This window comes from Zonotrichia albicollis, chromosome 12 (assembly GCF_047830755.1).
Source record: "Zonotrichia albicollis isolate bZonAlb1 chromosome 12, bZonAlb1.hap1, whole genome shotgun sequence".
NCBI classification, from domain to species: Eukaryota; Metazoa; Chordata; class Aves; order Passeriformes; family Passerellidae; genus Zonotrichia; species Zonotrichia albicollis.
Window position 1 is genome coordinate 3,004,222 of NC_133830.1, and position 14,344 is coordinate 3,018,565.

The window sequence follows — 14,344 nt, forward strand, 5'->3', positions numbered from 1 at the left end:
CTTTCTTTACTCATGAAACATAAACTGCTCTGGGGTACTCTGGAATTTCCACTTTCTGCAGTTCCATTGGGCATTTGGGCTTAAAAACCCATGGCATCTTAAGTGCTTCCAGAAAATGAGAATTTCTGCAGCAGTTTCTTGGTAAAGTCTCTAAGAAATGGCTTAAAAGCTCACAAGGATTGCTGAGAGTAAAGCACAGTGTGCTTGTGGTTGGTTTTTTCTCTGATGGAAACACAATTTTTTTTTTAGAACATTTCTTCTTGGTCCATTGGTGAAACCTTCAATTTTCAGTCAATTGGATTTATTTGGGGGATCATTTAGGCCTCCCATTTATGAGAAGTACAAATTTTGTCTTGCTTTGTGAAAAGATTACTGATGGGTATTCTCAATCCTGTGCTTTCAAAACAGCCAATTTTATTTTAAAATGAGTAAATAAATGGGAGGATATAATCCAGTATAGGAAATGAAATAATATGAAATTTTATAGCTGGAAAAAAAGCAGTCTCTTGTGCATTTGAGGCTATAGAGTGAAATGAGTATCAGCAAAGCACACTGGTGGTGGTGTAAAGCGAGAGTGATTTGCAACAAAGTGGTAATTGACAATTTTTGTTAAAGCCAGATCTCAGCAAATATAATTTTCTTTACTTCAATGGCAATTTAAGCAGTGATTCTGACTCTGCCTTGGAATGTTTCCCTCATGGAGGAATATTTGAGCAAGGGGATGGGTTTAGAGCTGGATAAAGGTACAGAGCAGGTTCTTCACTGCCTCTCCGTGGGGAGCAGCTGGCTGGTACAACACACATTTTGGTCCTTGAAGATTTTACTTTAAGGCACAATAGATTTTATAAGGAGGAAGGAAAACTTCTCTCCTTGCCAACTTCCAAATTAATCTTTACACTGAATGGAGGCCCCGTTGTTGGAAATGTTCAGGGTCAGGTTGGGCTGGGGACTTGAAGCAACACAAGTTGTAATTATGACTTTTTGGGAAATCCTGTGATTGGCATAGGGCAGCAAATCCAAGCTGCTTCACCTGCCAGTGTCCTCTGCCATGCCAAACTTGGCACTGTGCATTTTATTTTTAAATAGAATTTAAAAGTTTTTATTAAGTGACCTTAATTTTTGCTTGAAAGTTCCAGAGTTGGGGTTTGTTCATCATTTTGCCTCTACATTCCTGTGGCAGTGTTAAATCAGGGCAGTTGTGAGATACATTACTGTAAATATATAGATATATCTAATTTATATAGATCTAAATTAGAGGAGATAAAAAATACATAGAGAAATTAGACTTAAAATGGAGTGGATTTGTTCATCAGTCCTTGTAATTCCAGCAGCGCCATTGCTGGGGTTCCTGCCCTGCTGCCCAAATTCTCCTTTGCTCATTAAAAGGCCACAGAGCTGAAATAAAGGATGTTGCTAATGAGCAAAAGCAACCCATCTGCAGTTCTGTAACAACGGAATCATTGTGAACCTTTTGAGTGCAAATCCAGACAGGGATTTGAGCCCTCATGTTCCAGTAGGAGTGGCTGCCCATGTTAGGAGCCATCCCTGATATGGATGTTTATCTTAAGAAGAATAATGAGAGCTGTAATGGCAGTAATGGCACTCCAACTGTTTCATTTCATTTGTTCTGCTTCATGGAACCCATTCTGCAGAATTAAATAGATTTAAGTAATCTTTCTGATTTTGGTGCTTGCTTTGTTGTTGCAGTTAGAATTCCAACAAGCCTGGATTCGGGATGAGAGCATTTATAACTTCTCTTGATAATTCAAAGTTTTATAACTGAAGATAATGTCTTCTGATGGGTTGCCACCTCAGCTGGTGCCAAAGCCCAGAAATCTGTCTGGTGAGGAAATCTAACCACATCCCACTCAGCCTTCCAATAAAATATCAATATTTAAGGAAGTTGTTCTAAAAGCAGATGAGGATTTGGGGGAAACTAATGCAATAAACTGAAGACACAGAGTAAAAAATCACCCATCTGCCAGAAATACCAATGCTGTCAAAAATCCACAAATCTGCTGTTTTTAGGGAATGGTGGCTGCTGTTAGAACATGCAGAAGTTTAAGGCATGTCTGCTTATCAAACATAGAAAATATAAACATTACAAAAGTGCAAATGTCTTTTTATTTCAATAGTGACAACATTCATTTTTCCTCTGGGCAGAAAAAAGCACATTTCTGCCTGACCCCCAAAAAATCAGTATGAGAAGGATTGGGGTTAATGTTTTGCAAGTTGTCGTGGTGAAATAATATAAAAAAGAAATCTTGAGGCAGAAAAATATTGATAAAAATCATTCATGTGCCTGAGAAATAGGTTTTTCTTTCTTTGCAAACTTTACAGATTCTTTGAAATGTAACATAAAGCTGGTCCTAAACCAAATCTTGAAACATTCATTGCTCTGGTACAAAGTGAAACACTCCTCTTCTGATTTGTTTTATGAGCTGAAACTGCAAAGTTTAAAATCTGAAAATCAGGTTTTCCAGTTCATAAACAGTTTGGTTAAAAGCCTTTCTTTTTCATCCAATAATGAATTGCAGCCTTGAAGCCACAAAGTCCTTGAACAACTTCACTCCTGTCCATAGTCACTTTCCCAAGAATTCCTATAAATCTGTCACATCTGTAACTCCTGAAAGAAATGAAATGAGTCTGTTTTATTATAATTATGGTGTGTTTTAAATATAGCTCTCCACCCATAGTTGGCGTTGATAATTAAAATAGATATTCTAAACCAGATATTCTGGGTTCATTACAGTACTCACAGACTATTAATCTTCCTTTTCTCTCCTGAAGGATTTTATCAAGAAAAGCCTGACATCAAATGTTCAGTTTTTTGTCCTTTTTACAGTTCCAACATTTGTTAAATGCCACTTTTCTACTCAGGAGAGCTCAGATTGTGCTAAAAATAGGAGAAGATTATCCAACTTTGATGGAATGTAGAACCTAAAGATTTAAATAATTTGCTTTCCCTTTATTAGTGTGTTCGTTTGTCATCGCTTTTAGCTTCCCATAAAGAGATAACAGGGGAAAAAAAAAAGAATCCACAGAGGTGTTTCATGGCAGAGAAAAATGAGAGGAGATGAAACAATTGTATTTTTGTCTTTTAGGATGCAATTAAACATGAAACACGGTAAAGATATGTAATGCAATTAATTTAAGTTATAATTGAAGGAAATATATTCTTAATTAGCCCATGCTGATCTACCAGCAGTCCTGCTTGGCAGCACGAAGGTAAAATGTTTGACAGGGAGAAAGAAATTCTGCTGCTGTTCTCCTTGTGCTCTGCAGTGCTGGTCTGTGGTAACAAAGGCAAAATCCCCCAGGAATCAATAGAATCTGCCTCATTTTTTAGTGTGTTAAGAAATATTGTTATATTTTGGGGTTTTTAAAAAAATATTCTATCAGAAAAACCAAACTGAAACTGTTATTTGTGTATGTGGGAGAATATCTCTGTTTAGAGGTTTTATCTGATAGTCTTGTCTTCAAAGCATCAACAGCAAAGTTACAAATGACTGAATAATATCAATGAGTTGCTGAGTTTGATCACTTAGAGTTTAATTGTTAATGCTGTCTAATAATATCATTTCCTTGCTGCCCAGACAAATAGTTTTTCTTCTTTTACATACTAAAGCTTTTCCCAGTGATTTGGAATTACCTGTTGCTTGAGGGCATTCTGATTTTCCAATGGGAGCCAAAAAATGAAATTTTCAGAGATGTTTCAGCTGCTTCTCCAGGCCCAGCTGGTTCAGCAGAACAGAAGTGATTTGTGCTTGAAATCCTTGGAGTTTGAGGTGAAATCAGAGTTCATCCCTGCTGCAGGCATCAGCGGGAGTGTCAGAGCCTGGCTTTGAGGCAGGAAAACTGCAGGTCACATTTTTGGGGTGGGTTTTCCCCTGTTTGATTCACAACTTCCCTTCTTCTGCTCTGGGAAGTTCTTTGTGCTCTGATTTTCCTGCCCAACTGCTGAGCTCCCCAGAGGTGTTTCAGAGAGTTCCAGCCCAGCTTTCCTGGTGGGAATGTCAGAGTGCAAGTGTAAGAATGGAACATTTTGTGTGAATCTGGAGGAGCTCCCCAGGGGCTTTGGCTCCCAGCAGTTCTGCCTTCCTGTCGAAGGAAGGGGACCAGGACACCAGTTGGTTCATCACAGGCCCTCAGGTCCAGTCCGGTCCCGGTCCCTCAGGTCCTTCAGGTCCAGTTTATTGAAGTATCAAACACTTATACAGCAAATAATAAGCTTATAAATATTCTGTAAGCCAAGCAATCTATTGGTTAAACTATACCATGAACTCTTCCTCATTCCTTAGGGGTTACGTCTCTCTTTTGTCATGTCTCTTTCACTGTTTGTTATTATACTACAGCTAGGCCTCAAGGCCACGCTATCTACACAGGTGCAGGACTTGGAGTTAGCCACAGCTTTGTAATTTTCCATTCTCTAGCAGCTAAATTCCCAACACCTTCCCTTCACTCTATTCCTACAGAATTAAAACCAGATTTTTGTTGGATTCTCTCAATCTGAAGGAAATAATACATGAAAATACGTGTTTTGCTGCACTGTGTGTGGTTAGGCCTCAAATAACTCACAAATCCCAACCCAGCCTCTGCAAAGTGTCACTCCTTCAGCCAAAAGCATCCCTGCAGTCGTTCTTCCTTCACATCAACCATCAGAACATCACAAAGGATTTGTAAAATCTGAAAAAATGGTTCTTCCTTCCCTTTTGGCCTACAGGGGAGGCCTGGAGTGTAATGGAGCAACATTTGTTTCCTGCAGGCTCAGCTGGCTGGGTCATCATAACCACCAGAAAAGATGAGAGGCCTCTCCCTGGGATGCTCTTCATGGAGTTACACACTTGTTCTCTCCTTGCCTCTGGGACCACGAGCACTGCAAGGAATATTTTAGGCTAAAACAAGTGAAGCAAAATCCAGGCTGGTGCTTTTCCAAGTGACTGGCCATGGAGCTGACGGCTAACCTGCCTCAGAAAATCACTTTACCTACAAGCATGTTGTCCTGGGGGAGCTCCAGATGAATCTTTCATGAAGATTGCACAGCAAGTTCCCAAGAATTCTGAATATCATTCCAAAATACAGATTCCTGTCACAGCCTCAAACCCTGCACTGTGAACTCCTTTAAAATTAACTTCCAACCTTTCAGTTTACAGGACAATGTCTATTTTTTAATTTTTTTTTTAATCTCAGCAAGGATGTGCTGCCTACCTATTCCTTGCTTTAAGGAGGAGGGACTCCTTTTCTCTCCTCAGGAAAATCCAGGTTTCACAATAACTCTGCAGTAGTTCCAGGAGATTCCTTCCTTTCACTCCATTCCTATAGAATTAAAACCAGATTTTTCTCGGATTCTCTCACTCTGAAGGAAATAATACGTAAAATACATGTTGTGATGCACTGTGCGTGGGTAATTCACAAATCCCAGGAGAAAATGAGGCTTTGTTAGCAAGCCTTCCTTCAGGAGCACAGATGTGGCAGTGATGGTGAAATCACATCTTTGGGGCAGTAAAATCTGCTAAACCTTGAGAGGAATAAAGCTGGTTATTCAGAGTCCTTCAGGTGTCCTCAGAGCTCAACAAAAAGGGGCAGAGCTGGGCTCTATGGTTTTTTCCATAGGCAATGTCCAGAATTCATCTTTTCTTGGAGAAATAGCATAGGCTGAGATGATAAACCTTCTAGGAAATTAAATAAATTCCAAGAAAATTCACAAATTACCTATAAGATAGTGTTCAACTGATACATGAAACAGCACTAAAGGAATAAAAATAAATTACTGTTGTCTTTCATGCACTGATGTTTATTTGCCAAGTGAGTTTTCTACTTCCTGTGAAAGCTGTAATGGATGTTTTAAATATCTTTACAGTTTTAACTGCATTTTGGGTAATTCTGAAGAATGCCTGGTATTATTGCTTCAAATTTTGGCTTAAAAAAATTATTTTTATGGACTTCATTCTACTGGTTTGCATTACCCAAATTCTGTGCCAAGACTTCTGCTTTCAAAAACAATCTCATATATCCATGTTTTCATCCAGTTAAGTGCTGCCTTGCATTAGAAAGCAATTTAAATGGTATTTAGCACTAAGGCTGACATACCATTATTTTTTTTTAAGACTTAAAGGATTCTCTCCAGCATTAATTTGATGATTTAGCCACATCACTTATTTAATTTCAGTCTTGCCATTAATGCCTTTCTCTTACATTTGCCTCGATTGCAAAATGATGTTGTTTAATCATTTGTGATTTTAAAATCGGTTTCACCAGTCCAGCTTCAGTGATCTGTACTCTCAGTTTTCTTCTGGCTTAGTGCTCATAATAAAAACGTACAAGAGGAATAATAAGTGATTTATTTCATCAGGGGGCTCGGAGCAGAACCAGTGGGAAGCTGTGTTGGTACAGATGATGCTGTGCAGAAAATGGATGAGTTGTGTGCCCGTTGTTGTGACCTGGAGCAGTAACAACAATTGCAGGTGTTTGTTGTGTGTTCTCCCTGCAGCAAAGCCTCACTGGGTGCAGCCCATCCAGGATGTGGAGGTTGCTGTGGAGGACACCTTGTCCTGGGAGTGCAGAGCCAGTGGGAAACCCAAACCCTCCTACAGGTGGCTGAAGAATGGAGAGCAGCTGGCCATAGAGGTAACGTCCTGTTGGGAAAGAGTGGTGCTGTGTAAAGTTAACAATATCCATCCATCCATCCATCCATCCATCCATCCATCCATCCATCCATCCATGTTGGGAAAGAGTGGTGCTGTGTAAAGTTCCATCCATCCATCCATCCATCCATCCATCCATCCATCCATCCATCCATCCATCCATCCATCCAGAGTTTCCTGGTATTAGCCAAGAGAAATTTTGATACTGGGTTTGTGTTTTTTGAGAGCATCCTGATGAAGCCTCAACAGCTGCAAAGACAAATTATGCTGTACAAAAAATTCCAGCTAAAAACATACTCAAAAACAATAGAACCACAGAATGAAACATGTAAGGAATGACTGGGGGAGGAAATTTAATAATGTTATAAATAACTCTAAATAAGGGATGGAGAGCTTGAATTATTTTACTGTATTTGCAGCTGTTGTTTCATTATAGGTAGTAAGAAAATACTTTCCAGCTTCTTGACAAAACTCCTGAAGATTCAAGGGTTTACCACTACTTGTTGCAAAGAGTGGAATACAAACAGCAACATAACAGATACTTGCTTTAATGCAGATGCCACAGTAAATTAATTGAAATTAATGCATTTGGTAACAGGGAAGAGAGGTTGAATTTAGAAGGGGAAAGGTCAGAAATGCAAAGCAGGATCTGATACCCCTTATTTATTGATTTTAAGTCTCACTGTTTTGGAAAACAGCCCCTTTCAGGTTATCAGGAATATAAACCCAGGCACTCCTGCCCTTGGCCAGTGCCTTGTGCTCAGCACTGAATTTTGGGGAGAAAAGGCCTGCTCAGGTGAATTCACTGGCTGGTTCTGAAAAATGAGCAGAGCACTGGAAAGCATTTCTTACATCCCTGCTGGCTAAGAGGAGTGGTGGTGCTTTGTGGGCAGGTTAATGAGGGAGCACAGAACCTCCTCTGGGAGATGTAAGAGCATTGTTGCTGTTCATACAGAGCCACTGAGGGAATGGGCTCCTGTTACCTCAGGACGTACAAAAATACCTTGGGATCATTCAAGTCTCCTGTTTCTGCAGTTTGGAGGGTTGCTGCCCAGCGTTCTGGCTGTGACTTCCCTTGGAAAGAGTGATGGTGCTCTGTGGGAAGCAGCCCTGGCAGGAGCAGAGGAGTTCTGTGTGTGCAGGGATCCGGTGTCCTCTGCTCCTGCACTGAGTAATCCCTCCTGCTGGGTCTCCTTCACAAACATGTTCCACTCAGGAACAAATCTTCCCTAAGAGAGAGCTTGGGATGCTGCAGAGGAGATCAGGGCACGGGCACTCAGCTTTTCCCCTTTGGGATTGTTGTCTGTCTGTCTGTCTGTCTGAGCCCCTCACACTCAGGAGCTGAGCTGCCCTGGAGTCACCCTGTGCTTGGGCCAGATGCAAAAGCAGCCCTTAGGAAACATTTCTGGGCAGGCAGTTTGGGGTTTTGTGCATTCCTGGTTTTCCCCAAAGCTGCTGCTCCTTTGGCATTGTCTTTCTCCCTGGTTCCTTTTGTCGCCAGTTCTGCCACTCTGATCAGTCATTCCTGCTGTAATTGAGCTGCCCAAAATCAGCAAGGTGAGGAGTCCCAGGTACTTGAGTGGCTGAGCTGGCTCCAAGCACTTCAGTTTGTGCCTTTGGTTCAATGGCTGCTGGAATTTTTTCTGCAGTGTTACAGAGAGCTCATTAGCAAGTGGCACATGTGAAATCCCTTAAATGGTGTGAAATGCCAGTGCCATCTGCACAGTTTGGATACTCTGGTCTGTCTGAGGGGGCTGCTAGGATTCTGTCAGTGTTTCTGGAGAAATAAAAGGGCATTTGAGATTTCCAGACCTCAGCGCAAGTGGGCAAATTTGAAGAATTACTTCATGCACTGCATCAATCTCCATATCTGATCACCATTGCTGTACCATGCTGCAGCCCTGTCACTTATTTTAGAACTGTTCTCATAATTATGCTTTTGCATTTAACCTATTCATTGTATTTATGCTGTCTTATCTCTATTCCTTACTTATTTTAAATTTTTCACAGGAAATATATCATCAATAAAGATATTTTTCTTAATATTCAGGGAAGGATCCAAATTGAAAATGGTGCACTTACAATATCAAATCTAAATCTGACAGATTCTGGCAGATACCAGTGCATAGCTGAAAATAAGCATGGTGTCATCTCTTCGAGTGCAGAGCTCAGGGTTGTAGGTAAGATGTTCCTTTTTTCACTGAAACACAAACCTCATTATCCCTCTCCACACCCCCTCAGATTGCACCTCAGGTTTAACTCACTCGGCTGCTGTCACTGAAATAAAACAGTTTTGTCAACCTGATGTCTTTATCTGCAGAGCAGAGGAGTTGAGTCATTTGCTGCCAGAGGATTTTCGGGCCAATCATTCATTTAAAGCAGAACAGGATAAATTATTCACGAGGGGAAGAGCAGGGATGGGATAAAACCCCTGGTGTGCTCTGGGGGTGCTGCTGGCTCCATCAGCTGCTCTCACTCCTGGGGATGTTCTGGGACACCCTGGGGTTAAAAACCTCTGTGTGCAGCCCTGGAGGAGCCATTTCCTGTCATCTCACACCCACTGGCACGTGGAACTGGGAACATTCCGGTTTCCTGAGATTCAGTGAGATTCCTGGTGTGGTATTGATCAGATTGATCAGATAAAACTGCTCCCTTCAGCACAGCATCCACTTGGGCAGTTCTGACCATGAAATGGGTTCCTTGCGCTTTGGTGGCTTTGATTTTCTGTACTTGCCCTTGCTGCACTCCTGAGGCCTTTGGAAGGTGTCAAACACTGAATTTCCTTTCCAAGTTCGGTGTTGTATAGGGAGAAGCCACGAGCCTTTTCAAAACTCTTAATTCATTAAAAGTTCTCCCAGAATGAGCTGCACTGGCATTTCCTGTCATCTCACACCCATTGGCGTGTGGAGCTGGGAACATGCCAGTTCCCTGAGGTTCAGTGAGATTCCTGGTGTGATATTGATTGGATTAATTAGATTGATCAGATAGATCTGCTCCCTTCAGCAGAGCACCCACTTGGGCAGGTGCCGAACATGAATCTGGGTTCATTGAGCTTTGGTGGCTTTCACCTTCTGTGTTTGCCTTGTTGGGTGCTCAGCTGCACAGCTCAGACCTCTGGAAGCAGGATGAGGTACAGAAAAGGAGGAGAAGATGCCTAATTGCCCAATAGAAGATCTGTCTGAACTAATTAATGGTGTTAATTATCTTTGGAGTCTGAGGAGTGCTCGTGTAAGTGCTAACTCGTAGTATCATTAATGTCATTAAAAGTGCTTTATTTCACTGCTACTACCCCTTCTGTTCTAGCTTCTGCTCCAGATTTTTCTAAGAGTCCAATGAAGAGACTGATCCAGGTTCAGATAGGCAGCACAGTTGATTTTGAGTGCAAACCCAGAGCTTTCCCCAAGGCCAAATGTTCCTGGAAGAAGGGAGGTGAGCAGCTGCAGGAAAATGAAAGGTACCACATTACATTGGTTTATTTGTTTTAATCTTACAAGAAGCTTTTGTGTGTCCCTTTATGCAGTAGTGTCAGCTGTAGACCCAAACACTTGTGAAGTCCCTCTGAAGTCTGGCTGGCCTGGGGTTTTTTGCTTGTTTTTTTTGTTGTGATGGTATGAGAGCTGAGAGGGCAAGTGTGCTGCTTTCTCTAAGGTCACGGGTCAGATTTTGTTTTCAGTTTAATGTAGAGTTGGGCCTGATTTAGAGAGAACCAGGTACTGATAGGAAATTGGGAATGCTAAAATACTAAAAGGCTTCAACAGAATGCTCTGAAAATGTTGGCAAAGGGGCAGTTGAGGTGTGTTGCAGCCATGGGGATGATCCTGATGAGGAAAGAAAAGTTAATTTGGAGGTCAAGAGTAGCAGATGAAAACATGAAAAGAAAAGGAAAATGTTCTTCCAGGTTCTTTCCAAGCAGCCATGATCCAGGGATAGCAGATGCTGCCATCATTGTTTATGTTTATTTGTGAGGGTTGGGGTGATAGTGGATGTGTTTTGGGATTGTGATTCTCAGGGGAGAGTTTGGGATTCACCCACACCCCCAGCTATTGATTTCCAACAACATATAAATGTTTTTTCCGCAATACCCATTAAAGCATTATTGAATTAGTCATAAATTGAAACGGCACAAGTGTGCTGGGTAAATTGTATAAAAAACAGTGCAGGGCTCTCCCACACTGTGCTTGGCAGGATAATTCAGGGGCAGAGAGGGCCCAAGGCCAGGCATGACCCTGAGGAGAGCAAACAGGAGGGTTTGCAGCAGGATTGCCATGGTGGTGTGATTTAAGGAATGTGCTCCTTCTCCTCTAGGACTGGGGGTGATTTGTACAAAGCTTAGCCTGGCATCAGGAACCTGCTTCTGAATTAGGCAAAATCTTCTGGTCCTGTTCCTATAAAACACCACATTCTGCTTTTCTTCTGCAGTTTTTAAACACAGAACTTGCTCCCAGATAGATAAAACCTGGAGGGACATCAGTGGAGACCTTTATTTGTGCCATCATAAAGCTGGAGCTGTCTCCCTGTACCCAGAGGCTTTGGGCACTGCCATCTCTGCCCTGGCTCTTTGTTCACGGGGGCCTCAAGAGTTTCCATGAGTTCTGGTGTTAAGTGTTGTCAAATGTGACAATTTGGCAGAAGCTGGGGCATCTGTTGCTGCAGAGCTGGACATGGTGCCACAGCCTCCCTGGCTGCCTGCCTGCAAGCAGGCCGGCAAAATCCCTTCCAAAACAGCGCTGCTTCTAGCCTTTAATTAAACAATATTAATGTATTAGATTAAGCAGTGACGTATAAAATTTATGTGAAACTTGTTGCCTTTTGATGGATCTCAGTTTTATGTTTATGACTGCTTTTGTAAAGCTGGTGCAAAGAACACACAGCGCCTGATTTTGTCTGTTTAGGGCAATTCCCAGCTTTTGTCCCCGTTCCATTTCCATAAAAAGCAGAATGGTATTAGTTTCATTTGGGGTAATAGTAGCAGGCTGAAAAAAATCAACACTCAGTTTGCAAAAATGAATTGAATGTGATGCTGCCTGCTTTAGGTTTATGAACATAAATTACAGCTGTTACTTCTGCCAAGTGCAGGTAATTCCAAAATATGACCCAGAGCGTGCATTTCTGACAACAGACTGTAAATGGCTTCCAGAGGAAGCACAATAACAAGGCAGTAATCCTGAATTAATCTAAATGAAATAAACTTGCCTTTGGAGAAGAGCAGAGGGAGGTTCTTTGCAGAAAACCCTGGAGTTCATTACTGTCTGCTGTGAATAATTGCAATCCGTGAATTTCATGCAGTTCTACAAATTCCTGCAATTCAGGAAGAGGGCTTCAAATTAGCAGAACGTTTTTCAGCCCTGAACTCCATTTCCAGTGGAGAATTCTGCTGGGGAGGGATTCCTCTCCTTTAATTGCAGTGAGCAGGAGGAATGGGTTCCTGCCACAAGGGAGGTCCAGCACTGGGAGAGGTGAGGAGGCAAAAGGAGCTGAATTTTAATTAATTCAGCATCTAATTTAATTTAATTTAATTTAACTAATATTTGCAGCAGCACGGACAGAATGTTGGGGTGTTGTTGTGAGGGTCCCCAGGATGAGGTGAGAGATGAGAATTGACTCACAAGTTCTCAGAAGGCTGATATATTATATTATATTATATTATATTATATTATATTATATTATATTATATTATATTATATTATATTATATTATATTATATTATATTATATTATATTATATTATATTATATTATAACATAATATACTATATTATATATAGTATGTTATATTATAATATACTATACTATACTATAGTATATTATATTATAATATAATATATAGTATATTATATTCTAAATATACTATATATTATAGTATATAATATATAGTATATTATATTCTAAAACTATACTAAACTATAGACAAAAGAGACATCAGAAAACTAAACAAGAGTGATAATAAAAACCTGTGACTGACCAGAGAGTCTGACACAGCTGGGCTGGGATTGGTCATTAATTAAAAACAATTCACATGGAACCAATCAAAGAGGCACCTGTTGGTCAGCAACCTCCAGACCACATTCCCAAGCAATCAGATAATTATTGTTTTCATTTCTTTTCTGAGTCTTCTCAGGAGAAAAATCCTGGCAAAGAAGATTTTTCAGAAAATATCATGGCGAGAGCTAGAATTGATATGTCTTCAGAAAACTCCTGTTTGAATAATAAAAATAAAGTACAAATACTTGAATTGCTTGTCATCAGAGAACTTGGGTTTCACTGAGGCACTGACCACAATGCTTTGGTAAAGCCTGAGAGAGTTTCATTTTGATGGCACTCTTGCTCGTGTTCTTAATTTATTTTTAAATGGTGCTGCTTTTTTCCCTATGTAGAAGATTTGGATAATGACTCAGTAAATTTTAATTAAATGAGCTGAATATAGTGTGTCTTGTGGAGGGGAGAAAAAATAATTCAAAATGGATTCATGAGCTCTGGGCTGAGAAATCGCTCAGCATTGAAGAAAGCAATCTTGTTTCTTGTTAATTTTGCGAAGTATGTGATTTATTTTTTTTTTCTAGAATGTCTTTAATAAAGAGAGCTAAACATTAAAGAGCAGTGGAGTGCAGAGAGCAGTGAAAGCATAGGATAACATGCAGAAGGAAAGACAGAAAATGGGAATTAAATTTAGTGCCTGAGACACCTCCAGTTCTGGATGGATGAATTTTTGTTGTCTTTTTATCCTCTAGAAAAGGAGGATTTGATGCTTAACCAAGGTTAAATGCTCCTGATGCTGGTTTAACTCACCAAAACCAGAATAAATGCTAAAATAGCTGTTGTCCAGACATAACCCCTTCCAAGATTTCCTGAATGTTTTATGTATGTACATGAGTTTTAATTTTCAGTTTGTGCTCAACAGTCACTGCCTGTGGTGGGTCTGAGCTCCTGGCTCAAACACCTGACTGCAAGAGGGTTAAAAACCAGGATTCTGTGAAAATGCAGAGCAGCATTTAAAAATAATTCACCTTTAAACAATCTCACTAGATGTTTCTACATTTACCAAGACTAGAAAAAGATGCTGTAAAAACTTCACTGAAAGACTTCCCAGTAGAATTCCCTTAGGAAAACTCCAGTTTTAGCAGCTTCCATTGTGGCCAAGTGATGGCAAATTAAAGGAGGAAAGAAATAATTCCTGATAAAAAAATTGCACTATACTTAGAAGTATTAGTTAATGGTTTTAGCTTCCTTGCAATTTGAATTCAATAAATTTATTCATTTTGTGTTACAGTTTGAAATGCTGTGATGTGAAAAGTAATGCATTTACTCACCAGTACTTGCATAGGATTTTATTTTGCTGACTTGCCTGCTAATTAATCTGCTTTAATTTAGTTGGAATTTGATTGATACATTAAAAGACAGCTTTGACCCACTTTTCCCCTGTTCCTTTGCGCTGAGGTGTTATGAACTGGAAAGGAATATGTTTGTGTTTATTACCATATCAAGAAGGATCTAAAGTAGTTGTTTGTTTGTTTGTTTTTTTTCCTAAATAATCTGAGAATTGAAACAGGCAGTGATTCCTGAGTTTGATGGTGTTTGATAGTTCAGAAATACAAAATTCCCTTGGGAGGGTGAGCAGGTTTGCAGTCATCAACAGCTGCATTAATGACACCAAGTTTCAATGGCGGCACTCTGTCTTCTCTCTCTAAATATCAATATTTGAAGA

At 40.3% G+C, this 14,344-nt stretch overlaps 1 protein-coding gene across 2 annotated transcripts in view; it reads left to right on the forward strand.

Annotated features, from left to right (window-relative positions):
• CNTN3 (contactin 3) overlaps nucleotides 1-14,344 on the forward strand; it is a 101,646-nt gene that overhangs the window by 66,303 nt on the left and 20,999 nt on the right. For both annotated transcript variants that reach the window (XM_074550338.1, XM_074550337.1), the window contains exons 7-9: nucleotides 6,491-6,627; nucleotides 8,695-8,824; nucleotides 9,948-10,098. In XM_074550338.1, the coding sequence (XP_074406439.1) occupies nucleotides 6,491-6,627; nucleotides 8,695-8,824; nucleotides 9,948-10,098 (418 nt within the window). The remainder of the gene's footprint in view (nucleotides 1-6,490; nucleotides 6,628-8,694; nucleotides 8,825-9,947; nucleotides 10,099-14,344) is intronic.